Source organism: Amblyraja radiata, chromosome 19 (assembly GCF_010909765.2).
Source record: "Amblyraja radiata isolate CabotCenter1 chromosome 19, sAmbRad1.1.pri, whole genome shotgun sequence".
NCBI classification, from domain to species: Eukaryota; Metazoa; Chordata; class Chondrichthyes; order Rajiformes; family Rajidae; genus Amblyraja; species Amblyraja radiata.
In genome coordinates, this window is record NC_045974.1 from 16,855,465 (window position 1) to 16,876,734 (window position 21,270).

Sequence of the window (21,270 nt, forward strand, 5' to 3'; positions counted from 1 at the left end):
CCAGGCTGGCTGCGACCTCTTCCACCGTCCGTATCGGGTGGTGTGGTCGTTTGATGGCAGTGTTTAAATCTTTCGGGTCCATGCAAATCCTTATTTTCGTCTTTGTTCTTCTTGACTGCTGCGACCATGGTGGAGAGCCACGAGGAGGGGTCGTTGACAGGGGCTATCACACCCAGTGTTTCCATTCTGTCAAGTTCAGCTTTGACGCGGTCCTTCATTGCGTGCAGGATTCGGTGAGGAGAACGAACGACAATGCTGTATTCTGTGGGAAGCTTGCCCAGCTGGTTATCACAAATGTCTTTGTATTGTTCGAGTAGTTGTTGGGTGGGACTTTGAGAGGTAGACAGCTGGTACACTGTTTTGCCGAAGGAGACTAAATTCATATTGCGGCATGCATCAATGCCTAGAAGGTGGGGCACTTCCCCTCTAACGATGAAAAAATCCTAATTGTAAACTTGAGACGTTAGATGGCATTGTAATGTGACCTTACCAACCGGTAGCAACTCCCTCCCCACCAAATGTATGTCGCTTGGACTTTGTTTTCATGACAGTTTTGTTGTTGTGAATTCTTTGGAAGTTTGATAAAGACATTACTTTGCATCTTGTCCCGGTATCTATCTTCGCAGTCTCCTTTGGAGGCGTGGGTTCGTAGGTTTGCAAGGTTAATTCCCGGGATGGTGGGACTGTCATATGCTGAGAGAATGGAGCAGCTGGGCTTGTACACTCTGGAGTTTAGAAGGATGAGAGGATATCTTATATGAAACATATAAGACTGTTAAGGGCTTGGACACACTAGAGGCAGGAAACATGTTCCCGATGTTGGGGGAGTCCAGAACCAGGGGCCACAGTTTAAGAATAAGGAGTAAGCCATTTAGAACGGAGACAAGGAAACACTTTTTCTCACAGAGAGTGGTGAGTCTGTGGAATTCTCTGCCTCAGAGGGTGGTGGAGGCAGGTTCTCTGGATGCTTTCAAGAGAGAGCTAGATAGGACTCTTAAAAATAGCGGAGTCCAAGGATATGAGGAGAAGGCAGGAACGGAGTACTGATTGGGGATGATCAGCCATGATCACATTGAATGGCGGTGCTGGCTCGAAGGGCCGAATGGCCTACTCCTGCACCTATTGTCTATTGTTATGGATAGACATAGTTCAGCCTCCTGATCTAATTTTTCACATTATAAGAGGTTGAAATTAAATTAATTAAAGCCCATACAAATTAATTCTCATAAATTCAGACTTTAGATCTTACCTTTCAGTTCCAGTTGCTCACAATGTTTCACTGGTTTCATAACTTGGCTGTCCTCTTTGTGTTGCAGCACCTTTGCTTTCAAGACTTTTTTCCTCTTCTATCCACTTAGCTGCACATTCTTCAGACTTCTTAATGCTTTTCTCACTAAATTCAATTACCTTGCTGTCAATTTCAACGACATGTATTCCACAGAACAATAAAGAACCTTCATCGGAGTCTCCAGTAACACTGACATCAGTAGAAGTACTCTCCGCCATGGTGTGTGCTCCCTGCCTAGCTAGCCTGAAACAAAGCGCGTGATTGGCCAATTGACATCCGACTCAATGTTAAACGTGCTTTGATTGGGCAAAAGCTACTTGATAAATTTGAGGATTTTCTCATATTTTAAAAATATGTGCAGGTTTTGTTCTTGACGAGTTTCAGGTATGATTTATATAATATTTTTACACAATATGTTAAAAATTCAGGTAGTTCCGTGAGTTGGGACTTGAACAAACTTGAACGAAAAAGCTCCTCGGCCCACAGCCTATTTTGACATGTCAGCAAGGTTTAGTTCTTATACCAGTCTGTTGAACTCGTGTTGCAAGCACGATGACCCATGCGTCCCATTAAATCCTAACTTCAGTGCACAAGCTGTGAGAACTGCGAGTAGCTCCATCACACTGGCTTTAATCACCAAACTGTAAAGGAGCTCCCCTTTCTGATATGGAACGGTCCGTCCTCAGCAGGAGCCTCACCTTTGTTCCCCTCCGCCCCCACCTCAACAAGTTCCAGGTCCGCCACGATGTAGAGCTCTTCTTTTGTCGCCTCCGCTTCCGTACCTTTTTCTATGGGAAGGAATCCTCACCACCCAGTGATGACCTCTTCCCCCATCTCCACCGGACCTCCTCCTCTTGGACTCCCCCGGATGGCCCTCTACCTTCTTTAGATCTTTTCATTTCCAACTGCCGGCAGGACATCAACTTTTCCACTCCCCTTACTCACTCTAATCTCTCCCCCCCTGAACATACAGCCCTCCGCTCACTCTGCAGCAACCCCAACTTGATAATCAAACCCGCCGACAAGGGAGGTGCTGTGGTAGTCACCGGGCTGAGGTCAGACGACAACTCTCAGACCCATCCTCCTACTTATCCTTGGACCATGACCCCACAGACGAGCATCAGACCTTAATATCACACACCATTTCTGATTTCATTACTTCCGGCTCTCTGACCTCTAAAGCCTCCAACCTTATCATTCCCTAGCCCCACACGGCCCGATTTTATCTTTTCCCCCAAATGCACAAACAGAACTGTCCTGGCAGGCCCATTGTTTCTGCTTGTTCATGTCCCACCAAATTCATTTCCACATACCTCAAATCCCTCCCTACCTATGTCCGAAACACCTCACACGACTTCCATTTTCCAGGCCCCTACACCCTGATGTTTACTATGGATATTCAGTCACTCTACACCATCCCCCACCAGGAAGGTCTTAAAGCCCTCCGTTTCTTCCACTACCGCAGGACCAGCTAATTTCCGTCTACCAATACACTCCTCCGCCTAGCAGAGCTGGTCCTTAACACCAACAACTTCTCCTTCGACTTCTCCCACTTCCCCCAAATCCAAGGTGTAGCAATGGGCACTCGCATGGGCCCAAGTTATGCCTGCCTCTTTGTAGGGTACGTCAAACAATCACTGTCCCAGACGTACACTGGCCATATCCCCGAACTCTACCTGCACAACATTGATGACTGATTCGGTGCTACCTCCCGCACCCATGCAGAACTCACTGACTTCATCAACTTCACGACTAATTTCCATCCTGCACACAAATTCACTTGGACCATCTCCCTACTGTTTCTAGATCTCACTATCTCCATCACAGGAGACAGACTATTGACCCAAATCTATTACAAACCCACTGACTCCCATAACTATGTAGACTACACCTCTTCCCACCCTGCTTCCTGTAAATACTTTATCCCCTAGTCCCAATTCCTCCATCTAAGGTGCATCTGCGGCCAGCATAAGGTTTTCCATACCAGGTCATTGGAGATGTCCTCATTCTTTAGGATACGGGGGTTCTCCTCTTCCATTATAGATGAGGCTCTCACTATAGTCTCCTCGATATCCCACAGCTCTGCTCTTGCTCCCCCACCCCCCATTCGTATCAAGGACAGTCCCCCCCCCCTCCTGCCATCACCTTCCACCGCATCAGCCGTCGCATACAGCATATAATCCTCCAACATTTTTGCCACCTCTAACGGGATCCCACTACTGGCCACATCTTCCCATCTCTACCCCTTTCTGCTTTCCGCAGAGACCATTCCCTCCGCAACTCCCTGGTCAACTCGTCCCTTCCCACCTAAACCACCCCCTCCCCAGGTACGTTCCCCATCAACCGCAGAATATGCAATACCTGTCCCTTTACCTCCCCCCTCGACTCCATCCAAGGACCCCGACAGCCTTTCCAGGTGAGGCAGAGGTTCACTTGCACCTCCTCCAACCTCATCTACTGTATCCGCTCTTCCAGGTGTCAACTCCTGTACATCGGCGAGACGAAGTGCAGGCTCGGCGATCGATTCGCTGAACACCTCCGCTCAATCCGTCTTAACCTACCTGATCTCCTGGTTGCTCAGCACTTTAAACCCCCCTCCCATTCCCAATCTTACTTTTCTGTCCTGGGCCTCCTCCATTGTCAGAGTGAGGCCCAGCTCAAATTGGAGGAACAGCACGTCATATTTTGCTTGGGTAGCTTACTCACTAGCAGTATGAACATTGACTTCTCGAACTTCAAATAGCCCTTGCTTTCTCTCTCTCGCTATCCCATCCCCCTTACCAGCTCTCCCACCAGTCTTACTGTCTCCGACTACATTCACGCTGCCCCGCTCACTCCCGACATCAGTCTGAAGAAGTGTCTCGACCCGAAACTCACCCATTGCTTCTCTCCAGAGATGCAGCCTGTCCCGCTGAGTTACTCCAGCATTTTGTCTTACCAAAATCAGTCTGAAGGAGGGTCCCGACCCAAAAGGTTGCCTATCCATGTCCTCCAGAGATGCTGCCTGACCCGCTGAGATTCTTCAGTACTTTGTTGTCTATGCAAGATTCCAGTATCTGTAGATGATCATGTCTCCAGTGTTCTTATGTTAAAATTAATGACATCTTTCAGATTTATGAATTTTGGCTCAGCAAAATGTTTGCTTGGAAGGCAATCATTTTATAAATCAAGCATTGGTCCTGTTTCAGTGCAATTAATGACAAAACCATGAACAGCATTGATGTAGAGGGATCATGAGACCCAAGTGCATAACTCCCTAAAAGTGGCAACACCAGTATCTAGAGTAGTAAAGAGCCATATGCTATGTTTGCTTTTATTGATCAAGACGTTGAGTATAAGAATCTGGAAGTCATGATGCACCTTTAAAATACCTTTGTTAGGTCGTATTGTAGTATTGGTGCAGTTCGGGTCACTCCAATCAGGATGTGGACACTTGGGAAAGAGTGCAGAGGTCTACCAGAATGATACCTGGATTAGAGGATATTAGCTATAAGGAGATGTTGGGCAGACTTGGATAGTTTTCTCTGGAATCCTGGAGGTTGTAGAGACCTAAAAGTATTTGAATTGATAAGAGGCATTGATTGGGTAGAGAGTTTTTTCCCCCAGGAAGAAATATAAGTTTAGAAGATATAGTTTTACGGTAAGGGGCAAATTGAAATGTGTGGGGCAAGTTTTTTTTGCAGGCAAACAAGAGTTTGTCTTGGCATGTCAGGCAGAGACAAAATGTGTAGGAAGGAACTGCAGATGCTGGTTTACATTGTAAATAGACACTGTAGATTGGTTATTGCATGTGAACCAATCATAGTAGAGTAGCATCACTAACCCCACCTTACTGCATGCTTTATATTAACACCCACTTCCTACATTAAGTAGTCTTGGAAGCGGTGATGATGAATTAGCAACTAACACCCTGCTGTACTGCTATACTATGTGTTACAATTAAAGATGACTTTAAACTCCAGGCTGTGGAATGTACTCATGGTGTCAGAAGTGGGATCATAACTTCTGTGCTAGAGTAACTCAGCAGGTTGAGCAGCATCCCTGGAGAAAAAGGATGGGCGACATTTCGGATCGGAATTCAACCTCCAGTTCTCTGCCCCTTTCAGTCTGAAGGGTCATCCAACCAGAAACATCATCCATCCTTTTTCTCCAGAGACGCTGCCAGACCTTTGTGTCTATCTTAAGTCTCTTTCAACTTCATATTATGATGCCAAAGGGAAACCAGGTGGAGGGGGGGGGGGGGGGGGGGGAAGAGTTGGGTAGAACATGTGTGGGTATAGGCCTATCAAAGTCAGTTATACACATTCACACACACTTTCAGAGTATGACTACAGAAGGTGGTTCTCCCACTTTTAATTTGTTACGAAATGCTGAACAATATTGTGCAAAGTTGACTGGACTGGGTGTGCCAGTGTCTTTTTTTTATTGCCTATCTTGATGCAAGTCTAACAGCAACTGAAAAATATAAACTCCAGCTTTTAGAAAGGAGCAATAGAGAATGGAGATAATTTTATCCAAGGTAGCAATGGAGTTAGAAAGAGTTAACCATGGTTGCACCCTTACAGCTGTAATAGTGTGCTGCAGATTAAAATCACACTCCAGAGAAGTAAGCATAATGTAGCAGTCAGTAGAATACTGAACCACTGGAGGTATCTGCCTTCATACAAATATTAAACTGATGCTTTGTGCAACATCTGAGGAATGATGAAAAAAATCTTGCATATGGCTCCTTTTCGCAATTTTCAGTAAAACAAACCAATTACTGTGAAGAAATTAATCTACAGAACATTATTCTATAGGCTAGCAATATAATCTCTGACCAGACAGGGACACTTTCACAACTCACTTGTCTTGCAACCTCCCACAACTTCTTTAAAATAGTCAAATCTATTGCTTCTCTAGGTTCCCAAGAGTCTATTAGGAGTGCATTATAAATGTTGACATTGCCAGCAACAATAGGTATGAAGTACATTGATCTATGGCTATTTTATTGATTATAATATTATTTTTTTACCCTGTAATTTCATCAGCTAGCAAAGAGCAGGTTTTCCCTCATTTATTTGGAATTTTAGTGCAGGCCGCTGGATTATTAGTTCAGTTCTGTGTAATAAGTCAGTCAGGAGTACAGTTCTGCTTGTTCAGGGTAGCTATAAATAACAAACGACTAATTCTTCATATCCTCGGTAATTTTTGTTCTGTTCAATCCATAAAAATAGCTGAGCAGATCAATGCAGCCCTTTCTGCCATTCATAGTTTTGCTTTTTCCCACATCAGCAGTAGAGCTTTTCTTCATAGGGCAAATGACCTACTTAAATAACTGTTATACAGGGATTGGAACTTTAAGTAGGACAGCAACTGGAAGAACAGGCACATGAAAGAGATCTCAGTACAGAAATAGTTTCAGGCTCTTGTTTGAAAAAAAGTTTTTAAAGTTAACACTGTTGTGACATTCATTATAGTGTACTACTTTGCAGTTTAAAATGGAACAAACTTCACATGAAGCTTATATATTCAATAAGCAATTGTTCTGGGATTATTAAATCAACCGTTAAAATTCAACAAGTATTTTCAGCTAAATGCCGCATGGTTAAAGAGTGTAATGATTTGCCACATAATTAGTTGATTTTGTGCACTATAGTGTTTACTACAGTAACTCTTTGATTGAGATATTGGATTTATATATTTTTGGAATAGCAGCATACTTTGAGGCACCCATTTTTAATCTACATAATTCTGAACTATTGAGCATTGCAAAATACTAAAGCAAAAAAAACAAAAAAATTCACATAAAACATTTTACAGTAATTCATTCAGGAAAGGCTGTACATACTTTACCACTTGACACACAAGATGGGCCTGTGGCCAACCAGTAAATTTCCATTGGTTTCAAAACCCTTCAGGCTTTAAAACAAAACCACACCCAGTAGCAGAAGCAAATAAATAACACAGAACAATGGTTAAAATAAGAAAACAGGCATTTTTTCCAAACTGGTGCCAAGAACTAGTTGATCTGGCTTTGCACAGAAAGAAGATAGAGGCATCCCAGCACAAGTGGAAAATTACCCTTCTCTAGAATGTTTATTTGCATCATGGTTACAAAAGTATGTCACCAGACAGTAAAACGTATAAAGGTTTTTTTTTAAACATTAGGTTAACTCTGCTGTTCAAGTTTACAGACAGAGCACCACAAGTTTTCTGCTAGATGAATAGCTTGTTCCACTTGAAGCAGTTTACTTTGTTAACTCAAATGGATAGTTCTTGTGTTTAACACACCTGTAAAAAAGAGAATAAAGTTAGATGTTCCACTTTAGAAAAAGTGCAAATAAAAAGGCCACACTTGTCAAGTTGTATGGGATGTCTCTATTGCTTACTGTTAAGGTTTACATTTATGGCTATAAAGAATGAAAACTTTAAAGGGGCTTAGATTAGTGTGCAGCTGATCCTGCTGCCACTTCATCCTGGGTCAAGGCACTACTGAAACCTGACACCAGTGTCAACACCTTCCATGAGCAAATAGGTGCTTATACCATCTATCCCCACATCAGGCTGGATGCTGTTGGGAAGCCTAACTCCAGTCAGTTGTGGGTTGCGGCTAGTCATCCCACCCCACTTATCACATTGAACAGGAATTGGACAGAACAACTGTCTGCTGACATCCAAATGTATAAGAATATGCCTCAGCTCTGGCTGATGGGAAGCAGCAGCAGCAGCAGCAACTCTTTAGGGAGATATATGGACAATCAGTGAGCAGCAAAGGTGGAAGGGGCAAACAGACAGATGTAGAGGGAGATGCAGAGATGATTCCCCCAAAACAGAGAGTCTACATTCAGTTCCTTTGACTGGAAGTCAGGCAATTTTATTCTCAGAACACTCATTCCTTCTGCCAAACCTCCTCCTCTCCCACCGCCAAAACAAAAGTTGAAGGCAAAGCTCTTTCCTTTTATTCATTCTAAAATATTGATATCCCATTGTACCTCAAAGAGCAAACTAGTACTGGTGGGTAAGATTAAAAGAAAATCTCAAAGTACTTTCCAAGTATGGTAAAAGCAAGAGGATAATCAGGAAAGATTAGGGAACCAAAGTGGTAAATTGTGAACTGAGCCAGAGAACTTGGGCGAGGCTTTAAATGAGTACTTCCCATCTGTATTTATCAAGGAGGACATTGTAATTAGAGAATGCAAGGAGACATTAGATATCTTAGTGGGATTCAAAAGCTAAATTTCCAGGAACTGATGAGATCCTGGTTTGGATCAGGCAAAGCAAGAGAGGAAGTTATTGGAGTCTCACAGAGAATGCGGATAGGGCATGTCAGAATAATAAATGATGACAGAACACCCAAGCAGCTACTTTATAGGTAAGTGATCAAGGGGAAAGAATCATGTGGTGGATTGCAAGCATGGTGTCATCCTGTTTGGTGTGCCTGTATTACAAATGATGTTCATTCATATGAGGAAGCAGAGGAAACATAGAAACATAGAAAATAGGTGCAGGAGTAGGCCATTCGGCCCTTCAATATGATCATGGCTGAACATCCAACTCAGTATCCTGTACCTGCCTTCTCTCCATACCCCCGATCCCTTTAGCCACAACTCCCTCTTAAATATAGCCAATGAACTGGCCTCAACTACCTTCTGTGGCAGAGAATTCCACAGATTCACCACTCTCTGTGTGAAAAATGTTTTTCTCATCTCGGTCCTAAAAGACTTCCCCCTTATCCTTAAACTGTAACCCCTTGTTCTGGACTTCCCCAACATCGGGAACAATCTTCCTGCATCTAGTCTGTCCAACCCCTTAAGAATTTTGTAAGTTTCTATAAGATCCCACCTCAATCTTCTAAATTCTAGCGAGTACAAGCCGAGTCTATCCAGTCTTTCTTCATATGAAAGTCCTGACATCCCAGGAATCCGTCTGGTGAACCTTCTCTGAGAATCAAGAACGGCATGGTGACGTAGCGGTAGAGTTGCTGCCTTACAGCGCTTGCAGCACCGGAGACCCGGGTTCGATCCTGTCTACGGGTGCTGTCTGTACGGAGTTTTACGTTCTTCCCGTGTTCACATGGGTTTTATCTGAGATCTTCAGTTTCCTCCCACACTCCAAAGATGTACAGGTATGTAGGTAAATTGGCTTGGTACAAGTGTAAATTGTCCCCAGTGTGTGTAGGATAGGTTAATGTGCGGGGATCGCTGGTCGGTGCGGACTCGGTGGACTGAAGGGCCTGTTTCCACATTGTAACTCTAAACTAAACTAAATTGAATCACTGATGCCACAGCACCTCTATGTCCATCATGTATGAAAGAATGAACTTTCAGGCCCGGATTTATCTAATCACCAACCTCCGTAATAAATACAATAAATTGCAGTGTTTTACTTGAGAACAAGTGATGATGGACAGCATCGCCAGTTCCTATCAGACAAGCACAAATGTCTTCCATACAATTACTTGCAAGGACAAAAAAGCCAGAACTTTTCCAACAGTCATATAACCATATAACCATATAACAATTACAGCACGGAAACAGGCCATCTCGGCCCTACAAGTCCGTGCTGAACAACTTTTTTCCCTTAGTCCCACCTGCCTGCACTCATACCATAACCCTCCATTCCCTTCTCATCCATATGCCTATCCAATTTATTTTTAAATGATACCAACGAACCTGCCGCCACCACTTCCACTGGAAGCTCATTCCACACCGCTACCACTCTCTGAGTAAAGAAGTTCCCCCTCATGTTACCCCTAAACTTCTGTCCCATAATTCTGAAGTCATGTCCTCTTGTTTGAATCTTCCCTATTCTCAAAGGGAAAAGCTTGATCACATCAACTCTGTCTATCCCTCTCATCATTTTAAAGACCTCTATTAAGTCCCCCCTTAACCTTCTGCGCTCCAGAGAATAAAGACCTAACTTATTCAACCTATCTCTGTAACTTAGTTGTTGAAACCCAGGCAACATTCTAGTAAATCTCCTCTGTACTCTCTCTATTTTGTTGACATCCTTCCTATAATTGGGCGACCAAAATTGTACACCATACTCCAGATTTGGTCTCACCAATGCCTTGTACAATTTTAACATTAGATCCCAGCTTCTATACTCAATGCTCTGATTTATAAAGGCTAGCATACCAAAAGCTTTCTTTGCCACCCTATCTATATGAGATTCCACCTTCAAGGAACTATGCACGGTTATTCCCAGATCCCTCTGTTCAACTGTATTCTTCAATTCCCTACCATTTATCATGTACGTCCTATTTTGATTTGTCCTGCCAAGGTGTAACACCTCACATTTATCAGCATTAAACTCCATCTGCCATCTTTCAGCCCATTTTTCCAAATGGCCTAAATCACTCTGTAGACTTTGGAAATCCTCTTCATTATCCACAACACCCCCTATCTTGGTATCATCTGCATACTTACTAATCCAATTTACCACCCCTTCATCCAGATCATTGATGTACATGACAAACAACAAAGGACCCAACACAGATCCCTGAGGCACCCCACTAGTCACCTGCCTCTAACCCGACAAACAGCCATCCACCATTACCCTCTGGCTTCTCCCATTCAGCCATTGCTGAATCCATCTTGCTATTCCTGCATTTATACCCAACAGTTTAACCTTCTTAACCAACCTTCCATGAGGAACCTTGTCAAAGGCCTCACTAAAGTCCATATAGACAACATCCACTGCTTTACCCTCGTCAATTTCCCTAGTAACCTTTTCAAAAAATTCAAGAAGATTAGTCAAACATGACCTTCCAGGCACAAATCCATGTTGACTGTTCCTAATCAGACCCTGTTTATCCAGATGCTTATATATATTATCTCTAAGTATCTTTTCCATTAATTTGCCCACCACTGAAGTCAAACTAACAGGTCTATAATTGCTAGGTTTACTCTTAGAACCCTTTTTAAACAATGGAACAACATTCGCAGTATGCCAATCCTCGGGGACTATTCCCGTTTCTAATGACATTTGAAATATTTCTGTCATAGCCCCGGCTATTTCTACACTAACTTCCCTCAATGTCCTAGGGAATATCCTGTCAGGACCTGGAGACTTATCCACTTTTATATTTTTCAAAAGTGTCAGTACTTCTTTTACTTTGAAACTCATAGTATCCATAACTACTCTACTCGTTTCCCTTACCTCACATAATTCAATATCCTTCTCCTTGGTGAATACCGAAGAAAATAAATTGTTCAATATCTCCCCCATCTCTTTTGGCTCTGCAGATAGCTGCCCACTCTGTTTCTCCAATGGACCAATTTTATCCCTCGTTATCCTTTTGCTATTAATATAGCTGTAGAAACCCTTTGGATTTACTTTCACCTTACTTGCCAAAGCAACCTCATATCTTCTTTTAGCTTTTCTAATTTCTTTCTTAAGATTCTTTTTACATTCCTTATACTCCACAAGCACCTCATTTACTTCATGCTGCCTATAATTATTGTAGATCTCCCTCTTTTTCCGAACAAGATGTCCAATTTCCCTTGAAAACCAGGGCTCTTTCCAATTTTTACTGTTTCCTTTCAACCGAACAGGAACATAAAGATTCTGTACTCTTAAAATTTCCCCTTTAAATGTCCACCATTTCTCTTCTACATCTTTCCCATACAACAAAATGTCCCAGTCCACTCCTTTTAAATCATCTCGCATCTCATCAAAGTTAGCCTTTCTCCAATCAAAAATCTCAACCCTAGGTCCAGTTCTGACCTTCTCCATAATTATATTGAAACTAATGGTATTGTGATCACTGGACCCGAAGTGCTCCCCAACGCATACCTCCGCCACCTGTCCCGTCTCATTTCCTAACAGGAGGTCCAGCACTGCCCCTCCTCTAGTAGGTACCTCTATGTATTGCTGCAAAAAACTATCCTGCACACATTTTACAAACTCCAAACCATCCAGCCCATTTACAGAATGTGTTTCCCAGTCTATGTGTGGAAAGTTGAAATCTCCCACAATCACTACCTTGTGCTTTCTACTAATATCTGCTATCTCCTTACATATTTGCTCTTCCAATTCTCGTTCCCCATTTGGCGGTCTATAATACACCCCTATAAGTGTTGCTACACCTTTCCCACTTCTCAGTTCCACCCAAATAGTCTCCCTACATGAGCCCTATAATCTATCCTGCCAAAGCACTGCTGTAATATCTTCCCTGACTAGCAATGCAACACCTCCACCTCTTGCCCCTCCAATTCTATCACACCTGAAGCAACAAAATCCTGGAATATTTAGTTTCCAATCACAGCCCTCCTGCAACCATGTTTCACTGATCGCCACAACATCATACTTCCAGGTGTATCCAGACTCTAAGCTCATCCACCTTTCTTACAATGCTCCTAGCATTAAAATATGCACATTTAAGAAACCCCCCGTCTCTTCTTCCCTGTTTATTTCCTTTTTTTCCTTTCTCCTCTTGTGTCCGAGTGCTTCCCTTTTCTGCTTCCTGCCTCCCATTCTGTCTACTAGCTTTCTCTATTTGAGTCCCTCGCCCCAACCATTCTAGTTTAAAGTCTCCCCAGCGACCTTTGCAAATTTCCCCGCCTGGATATTGGTCCCCCTCGGGTTCAAGTGCAACCCATCCTTTCTGTACAGGTCCCACCTTCCCCAAAAGAAGTCCCAATGATCCAGAAACTTGAATCCCTGCCCTCTGCACCAGTCTTTCAGCCACGCCTTTATCCTCCACCTCGCTCCATTCCTACTCTCACTGTCGCATGGTACAGGCAGTAATCCTGAGATTGTTACCTTTTTGGTCCTTTTCCTTAACTCTCCTCCCAACTCCCTAAATCCTCCCTTCAGGACCTCTTCACTTTTTTTACCTATGTCATTTGTACCAATATGTACCACGATCTCAGGCTCCTCTCCCTCTGATTTCAGGATATCTTGGATGCGTTGAGACACGTCCGAGACCTTGGCACCAGGGAGGCAGACCACCATCCTGCTCTCCTGACTGCGTCCACAGAAACGCCTATCCGACCCCCTAACAATAGAGTCCCCAATTACAATTGCCCTCTTCTTTTTTTCCCTACCTTTCGGAGCAACAGGGCCGGTCTCTGGGCTGGAGGCCCGTCCGCTGTTGCTACCCCCGGGTACGCTGTCACCCCCATTCGTACTCAAACAGGAGTACTTATTTGCAAGGTGTACCGACATTGGAGTACTCCCTCGTTCCTGCCTCTGCCCCTTGCCCTTCCTTAGCGTGACCCACATGTCTCTCTCCCGTGGTTTTGGAGTGACCACCTCCCTATAACTCCCCTCTATGACCTCGTCACTCTCCCTGACCAGACAGAGGTCATCGAGCTGCTGCTCCAGGAACCTAATACGGTCCCTTAGGAGCCCCATCTCTCTGCACCTGGTGCAGATGTGGACGTCTGGAGGGCCATCCGACACCATGACCTCCCACATCTGACATCCAGAACAGTACACTGCTCTGACTGTCATTCTCTCGCCTTACCCTGGATCCGATACCAGTATAATACAATAGAAACTGCTGGGAGAAATCAGCAGGTATCTGACACAAACAGCTGCTCCCTCTTGCCCTTTAAACTGCACCTTTATTATATAAACAAAAAGCACTGTACCTTTACTAAAGTACTGTACCTTTAGCTCACTGTACCTTTACTAAAGCACTGTACCTTTAACCAGAAAGCAGTCCCAAGACTACCACCATAATTCTAACAAAAATAAATTCCAAACCAGATTGCTCAAACTCAGGTTCAAGTAGGATACCAAGGTTAGATTTGTCAACATGATAACCAACCTCAAAATCACTTGAAGCTCATCTGCTGCTACTCTGATCTAGGCCTGGGTCATACATATGCACTAATCTACATTTGATCAGTTCTCATTGTTCCAATCTGCCTAAAACTATGACCCAACATTCTGCAGGTCTATCTCCAAGTCTCATTAACTTGCTACCTACATTTGACCAGCTAGAATAGAATAGAATAGAATAGTTTCTTTATTGTCATTGTAACATGAACCATGTACAACAAAATTGTAAAATGTCAGCCAGTCAGTGCACCATTCAAACATTTCTAAAAGCTAACGATACATACAAGGTAAAATATTTAAAAAGATAAACAACTAAAATAAATATCATAAAAATAGCACGCATAAACACCCAGCCCTACATCCTTCTGTCGATTTCACAGTCTCTTAGTATGTATCGCCCCTGCGTTCCTTGGCGGCTACATTTAGTGCCTTTATAGCAGTGGGGTAAAAACTGTTTTTAAGTCTGTTTGTCCTTGTCCTTGTAGATCTGTACCGTCTGCCTGACGGTAACAGTTCAAACAGGGAGTGTCCGGGGTGGGAAATGTCCTTTATAATACTCTGGGATTTTTTGATGCAGCGGGAACTGTGTAAGTCCTCCAAGGTAAGGAGAGGGCATCCGACAATCCTCTGGGCGTTGTCAATGGTCCTCTGGAGCGCTCTCGTGTCTTGCTAGGCGAAACAGGCCATGGGTTTGAAGCGCCTGCTAACATGCACAGCAAACTTACAATACAATACAATACAATACAATACAATACAATACAATTCAATTTATTGTCATTTGGACCCCTTGAGGTCCAAACGAAATGTCGTTTCTGCAGCCATACATTACAAAACAAAAAGACCCGAGACACAACACAGTTTACACAAACATCCATCACATCGTTGTGATGGAAGGCAAAAAAAAAACTTATCTCTCCACTGCACTCTCCCCCCCGATGTCAGAGTCAGAGTCAAAGTCAAAGCCCCCGGCTGGCGATGGCGATTGTCCCGCGGCCATTAAAGCCACGCCGGGTGATGCAAGGTCGCGCACCGGGTCTTGGTGTTAGAGCCCCCGGCGGGCGCTCGCAAAGTCCCGCGGCCATTCCAAGCCACGCGGGGCGATGGTGTAAGGCCCCGCTCAGGTGCTCTTCAACCCCGCAACTCGGGCGGGAGAAGTCGCCGCTGCGGAAGCCCCGAAAAGCGGTCACCCAGCAGGGACCCGCGGGCTCCCGGTGCCGCCGTCCGCCAAACCCGCAGTTGCAGCCTCCGAATCTCCGGGGGTCGGGTCACAGCAGCGCTCCACCACCGCTCCACCCGCTCCGGACTCGGCCAGCCCCGTGACGGTGAGTAGTCGGCAGCTCCGTAGCTGGAACCCCAGGTCGTTCCTGTTGGAGGCCGCTCCACGTTGTAGCCCCAACGACAACGGAGACCCGACAAAGAAAAGGTCGGGTCTCCCGTGCAGGGGAAAGATTTTAAAGTTACCCCCTCCCCCCACACACATACCCCAACAAAAAAAATAACAAAAACTACATAAAAACGAGGCAAAAAATAATAAAACACAGACGGACTGCAGAGGCCGCTGCTGACGAGAGTCGCGCCGCCCACCTGGAGTGAAGTGAAATTTACAGCAAACATTAATGGAACAGTCAGGCTAAAATAGTTTAAACCATCCATTTGTGCCCAAGTAATGCAAACACCTATCCTTTTTATGTATTATTTTATGGGATGTAGAACTGTGGAAAAGTCAGCTCTTATTAACTTCCTCACTGGCCTTGAAAATAGATCATTTCAGCAAGCAGATCAGAGTCAACTACATAGAAGTAGGCCTGATCCACATGCATTAAGGAGGGCACAACAGCAGATTACCTTATCACAATGCCAAGATTTAGATGGGTCATCAATAACAATTATAAAATAGCAGTAGGTGTGGTGAGGACAGTAAAGTGATACTTAACTTCCTTTGCTTTGGTGGGACTGCTTGAATGAACATATGAGCATCACATAGCATGCAACTCACCAAGGCATTGCACAACATCGCCAGTTAATGTTAAAGGAGAGGATGGTCTTCATCTCTGCATCACTTAACTGAAAGTCAAACACCTGCAAACAGGAGAAACATAACTTTAGAATGGAAAGTCAAATCTATGGATATCTGGTGAAATGCCATATAGGTGTACAGCAGAAATTAAATTTTAAGGTCTGCCAACTTGAAAAATCAGAAACAGGAAACTCTAATATAGCATAGAGCTGAAGTAATCATAATACTCTTATCTTCAATAGCGATCCTCAGATTACAGAATATTGTATTACAACCAAGACTTTTCTCCCTGCATTGCAATTAGTTTCAATGCAGAGCTAAGAATTTAAGTAGGAGCTGGTGTAATGGTTACCACTCCCATCCTATCCCCTCATCAAAACTCACATACCTTAAATAGACACAAAAAGCTGGAGTAACTCAGTGGGACAGGCAGCATCTCTGGAGAGAAGGAATGGGAGATGTTTCTGGTAGAGACCCTTCTTTCGTCTGAAGAAGGGTCTCGAGCCAAAACGTCCCGCTGAGTTATCCAGCATTTTGTGACTATCTTCAGTTTAAATCAGCATTTGCTGTTCCTCCCTTCACTTACCTGAAAGTTTTCCTTAATTCGATTTGGGGTGACAGACTTTGGAATTACAATTAGCCCTCTTTGAATCTGGAACCGGATCAACAGCTGAAACAAAATCCCAAAGAGTTAGAACCAATTGCCTGTGGTAGAATACCACATTGATTATTGCAAACTGAGGGCAAATTTTAAGATTTGCTGCATTGAAGGCAGTGTTAACTTGAAAGCATCCCTCTGGTTAAAGGCAATTTTAGTAGATGTACCAATAACACTGCTGGCAAGTAATGGGCCTGAGCCGCACCAAAATACCCGAAGTGCCAGCATAGCAGATAAGCTAAGAACTTCTACAGAGGAACATAAATCACAAAGGCAAATAAAAACAGGTTTTGATTCTTTCCTGAGATTGTTAAACATGAATCAGTGGCCCCAATGGTTTCAGTGCTGGACAGAGAAAAAAAAATCATTTAACCTGTCAAGCCAACGATGGCCTCTCTGGTTTGTATAGATAAAAAACCTTCAAAAAATGAAAATCAAGAACTGAAGCATCTCCTTATCAGTCCTTTGTTGGTTAGTAATTATGCATTAATCATAAAGTAGCAGAACAAATACACAAGATAACTTATGAACAATTGAAATAAGTGAAAGAACGGTAATGTGCAAGGTACAACTATGGCCGCTGAACCCACAAACCACAACCTGACAATACTACAGATTTTACAAGAAAACCCCCTACTTGTGCCGATGATTTTCCATGACGTTTTGCTATGTCCAGTATCTTAGGATCCCCAAGGAGATTGGGTTCATCTGGCTTTGCCCTGTAATAAATGAAAGGAAATGGAATTACTTCTGTAAAAAGTTTCTAAAATAATAACTTTTGGCTGCACAATTTCCAATTAGTGATCCATAATGTATACAGCTCTCGGCTGACAAAGGTAACAAAGATCACAAGTGTCTAAAATATGCCTTTATGAGGTAGGCTTTTTAAACATCAGAGTTTATTTCTTGCCATCGTAATTTTAATTACTGCTTCACTCGCTGTATGCAGATGCTGTTTTTACTCATTTTGGCTGGTGCCTCATCTAATGCTTTACTGCATGTACATCTAGCACAAATCATTATCTTGCAAACCAAACACAGAATCCCCAATATCTTTTCACGAGAACATACTTAAGAGTGTCAAGCTAATTGTTCCACAAACCACTCCAAGCGGCTCCACCACTCATTGCCAAACAGATTGTTATCAACTCCCCTCTTTTGCATCAACCCCATAATACTCAATTCCCCACTCCCAAAAAATTAATCCATCCTTAAAATAAAAGTAATGGTGCGCTAATACTTGCGCTGAAGTCAGTGCTGGAGTTATTGTCCAGTACAAGGGAAGATAAAAACCTACTCTAAACATTTGTTTCAGAAAGTAGTCACCTCACAGCCCTAGTAACATCAGAATAGTAGTTGGTAGTGATCTGAGAATTGGGAAGCACAGGAATCTTTGGAGGTTTACAACTCTCAAACTAGTGTGTATTTAGACTGGGACCAATGACACATTGAAATAATGAATAATGCACAAAGGACACAGAGGGAAGAAGGTGGAAATAGGGGAAACAGGAAAGAGTTGATGAACTCCAGCAGTCAAAATTCCAGCAAGGAAACATCTCTAAAATACCAATGCGCGTTGAGCAATGTAAATTGCTTCATGGTGCCAGGATAAAATACTTTGTGGAGACCGCAGAGTATTCTCCGGTAGAAAGGGAATAAGCCAGAAACATGATACTTGTTAGTACAAGTTACATGAAGACAGCAGATATCAAGATGCTACCATTAGACGTTTAGATGCTTGGCATGGAGAAAGGTTAATGATGATCTCAAAGTCAGTAATCTGAAGGATTACTCGCAATAGTGAGTAAAGAAACAGATTGAGATAACACATTGCTACTGACATGTTAAGATTTATTAAAAGAGGGAGGCTTGTTGTAGCAATGGCCTGCATCTGTCAACAAGACTGAGACCAATGTCCTTGTGGGAGATTCATTAGATTAGATGGGACCAAGGCACATGTTCAGAGATTAAAGGAGGAAATTAGTAGCATACTACTACAGATTAAGGATGCTCAATGGAAAGTTGTAATCCTTGAGAACAAGTACAAAATTTAAATGTGCAAAAACCCAGGGACTATAATACTCCAAAATTGATTTTTTTTTTTCCTATCCAGTTTCGGACCAAATGTCTTGTACCTGCCTTCTCTACTTCCTTTGTCAGTTCATTACATATATACACCACCCTGTGAGCAAATACTGTTCCTCAGGTTCCCATTAAATCTTTCCTGTCTCGCCTTAAACATATGTGTTCTAGTTCTCTGTACCCCTATCCAGCAGGAAGCTGGGGGTAAAATCTCTGTGCATTCACCCTATAATTATATCCACTTCATATTAACAATAGAGAAGGGTCAAGCTCTCTATGGTATATATTTACAGACTATAGATCTTTGCAGTATAACAATTTCATGTGGAGCAGTTTGCTGATTTACATTGAACATTTATTACAACTCTAGATAAATATTCACAAAGGCCATGCTTATAGATGTGTTCTTAAAAAAATACACATTATTCAATTATAATAGTAATTTCTTTTGCACTAAAATAGGAGCAAATTATTGAGTCACGTCAGGTACCATGGTCTATCTGGAGATCCCAGTGGACTATAGGCTGTCACAGCAATATCTTTAGATTTGCAATAGGAGATCAGATCTTCTTGAGTCAGATAAGGGTGGCATTCAATCTATTAAAGCAAACAAAGCCAACATGAACTTCAATGTTGGAGAGAGATTTTCATGGACAAAGATATTGTATCACCAAATGCTTCCAGAAAACAAAATACCAGGATGTCAAGATCTAAAAATAATGTTACCTGGTTGACAGCTGGTTTGATCTTTAGACCCGGTTTATTTAGGATACGCTCAATCTGCTTACTATTAAAGTTGGACACCCCTATAGCTTTAACCTTTTTATTGGCAACTAGATCTTCCATTGCCTGTGAAGGGAAAATAATGCTAAATGTTAAAAATCTGGTATAAAAAACAATTTTAATATAGGATTAAAATAAAAACATTTAATGCAGTTAATGTCATGAAGCAGTCAAACAGCAACAGCAGAAAATAAACAGATGTACTATAAATTTACTTTCCACAGATAACTCTCGAAATGATAGATTTACCAATTCTTCAATTATATTTGAGGAAAATTGAGTTTATATTTACTCACTTCCCAAGTGTCAACAAAATCTGTATTGCTTGGTATGATCATGTCGTTCTCATCAAGAGGAAGGTTCACCTGACCAGCCTTGAAAGAGAGACATTTCTTTAAAATAACTGCCATAAACATAACTTGTATACCATGAAAATTCTTGGAATTAATGAAATGAATTAATTTATGCCAAATTTAACAGTTGTTTGCAAGTTCTATCTTTGATTAATCCTTCATTTGTATTGCACCTGACATTTACTTCCTGGGTAAGACTTCTTAGATTACATTCCCAGTACATTTCCCTGGACATCATTTAGGAAAAGACATAGTAAATGGCAAGAGCAATGGTCTTTTGTGTTTCTTCTGACTTCCTTTCACAACAGCTGGGAAGGGTACAGAAAGATTCACAAGGATGTTACCAGGTCTGGAGAGCATGTCAGGAGAGACAGGATCAGCTGTTATTCCCATACCTTTTCTTCCTGGGCCCCGTCCATTGCAACAGTGAGGCCATACACAATCTGGTGGTACAGCATCTCATATTCCACCTGGGCAGTTTACGGCATGAGCATTGAATTTCCAATTTTAGATAGCCTACAATTTTCTCTCACCATCACACCCCCCCCCCTCCCAAACCCTGGATGACCTTGTATTGGTTTTGCCTCCCCTCCCACATAATTTTTTTCCTCCAGTTTCACAATTCACAACTTTTCTCCCTCGAGCTTCACAATGCACAACCCAAAAGATCACCGAGCCACATTCTCCAGAGATGCTCCTGACCTACCGAGTTACTCCATCACTTTGCATTGTCCTTTGATATCCTTATCTCAGCCTCTAATACTATTCCATCAAAGTGGCAACACAAGTAGTTAGTGGTAAAGAAGGCATATGGTATTGCTTGCCCTCATCAGCCAGTCTATTGTATTTAGGAGTTAGGAAGTCATGCTGCAGCATTATATCACTTTGTTTAGGCCACAATTGGAGTATTGTGTGCAGTTCTTTTTGCACAAGTACTGGAAGAATGGAGAGGCCGAATAAGTTTACCAGAATGCTGCCTGGATTAAAGAGCACTGGCTATAAAGAGGCTGGACAAACCCAGATTGTTTTCTCTAGAGTAGACAGTCAGAACATTTTGCCCAGGATAGAAATGTTTGGCTAGAGCGCACATTTTTATGCTGAGAGGTAAACATTCTAAAGCAAAATTACAGGGTTGTGGGTGTCTGGAACATTCCTGATGGTGGTGGAGGCAGTTACGATAATAACATTTAAGAGGCTTTTAGACAGACACATGGATTTGCAGGGAATAGAGGGGTATGAATCATATGTAGGCTGAGATTAATTTAATTTGACATTATGTTCATCATGGACATTGTGGGCCGAAGGACCTGTTCCT

At 42.7% G+C, this 21,270-nt stretch overlaps 1 protein-coding gene across 2 annotated transcripts in view; it reads right to left on the bottom strand.

The window, feature by feature from the left end:
• Nucleotides 1-7,240: 7,240 nt before the first annotated feature.
• Nucleotides 7,241-21,270, bottom strand: part of LOC116983880 (aldo-keto reductase family 1 member B1-like) — a 36,101-nt gene continuing 22,071 nt past the window's right edge. For both annotated transcript variants that reach the window (XM_033037768.1, XM_033037769.1), the window contains exons 4-10: nt 19,899-19,976; nt 19,546-19,668; nt 19,310-19,416; nt 17,375-17,456; nt 16,666-16,749; nt 16,059-16,141; nt 7,241-7,561 (exon numbers count right to left, since the gene is read on the bottom strand). In XM_033037768.1, coding sequence (XP_032893659.1) covers nt 7,519-7,561; nt 16,059-16,141; nt 16,666-16,749; nt 17,375-17,456; nt 19,310-19,416; nt 19,546-19,668; nt 19,899-19,976 — 600 coding nt within the window. In that variant the 3' untranslated portion in view covers nt 7,241-7,518. The remainder of the gene's footprint in view (nt 7,562-16,058; nt 16,142-16,665; nt 16,750-17,374; nt 17,457-19,309; nt 19,417-19,545; nt 19,669-19,898; nt 19,977-21,270) is intronic.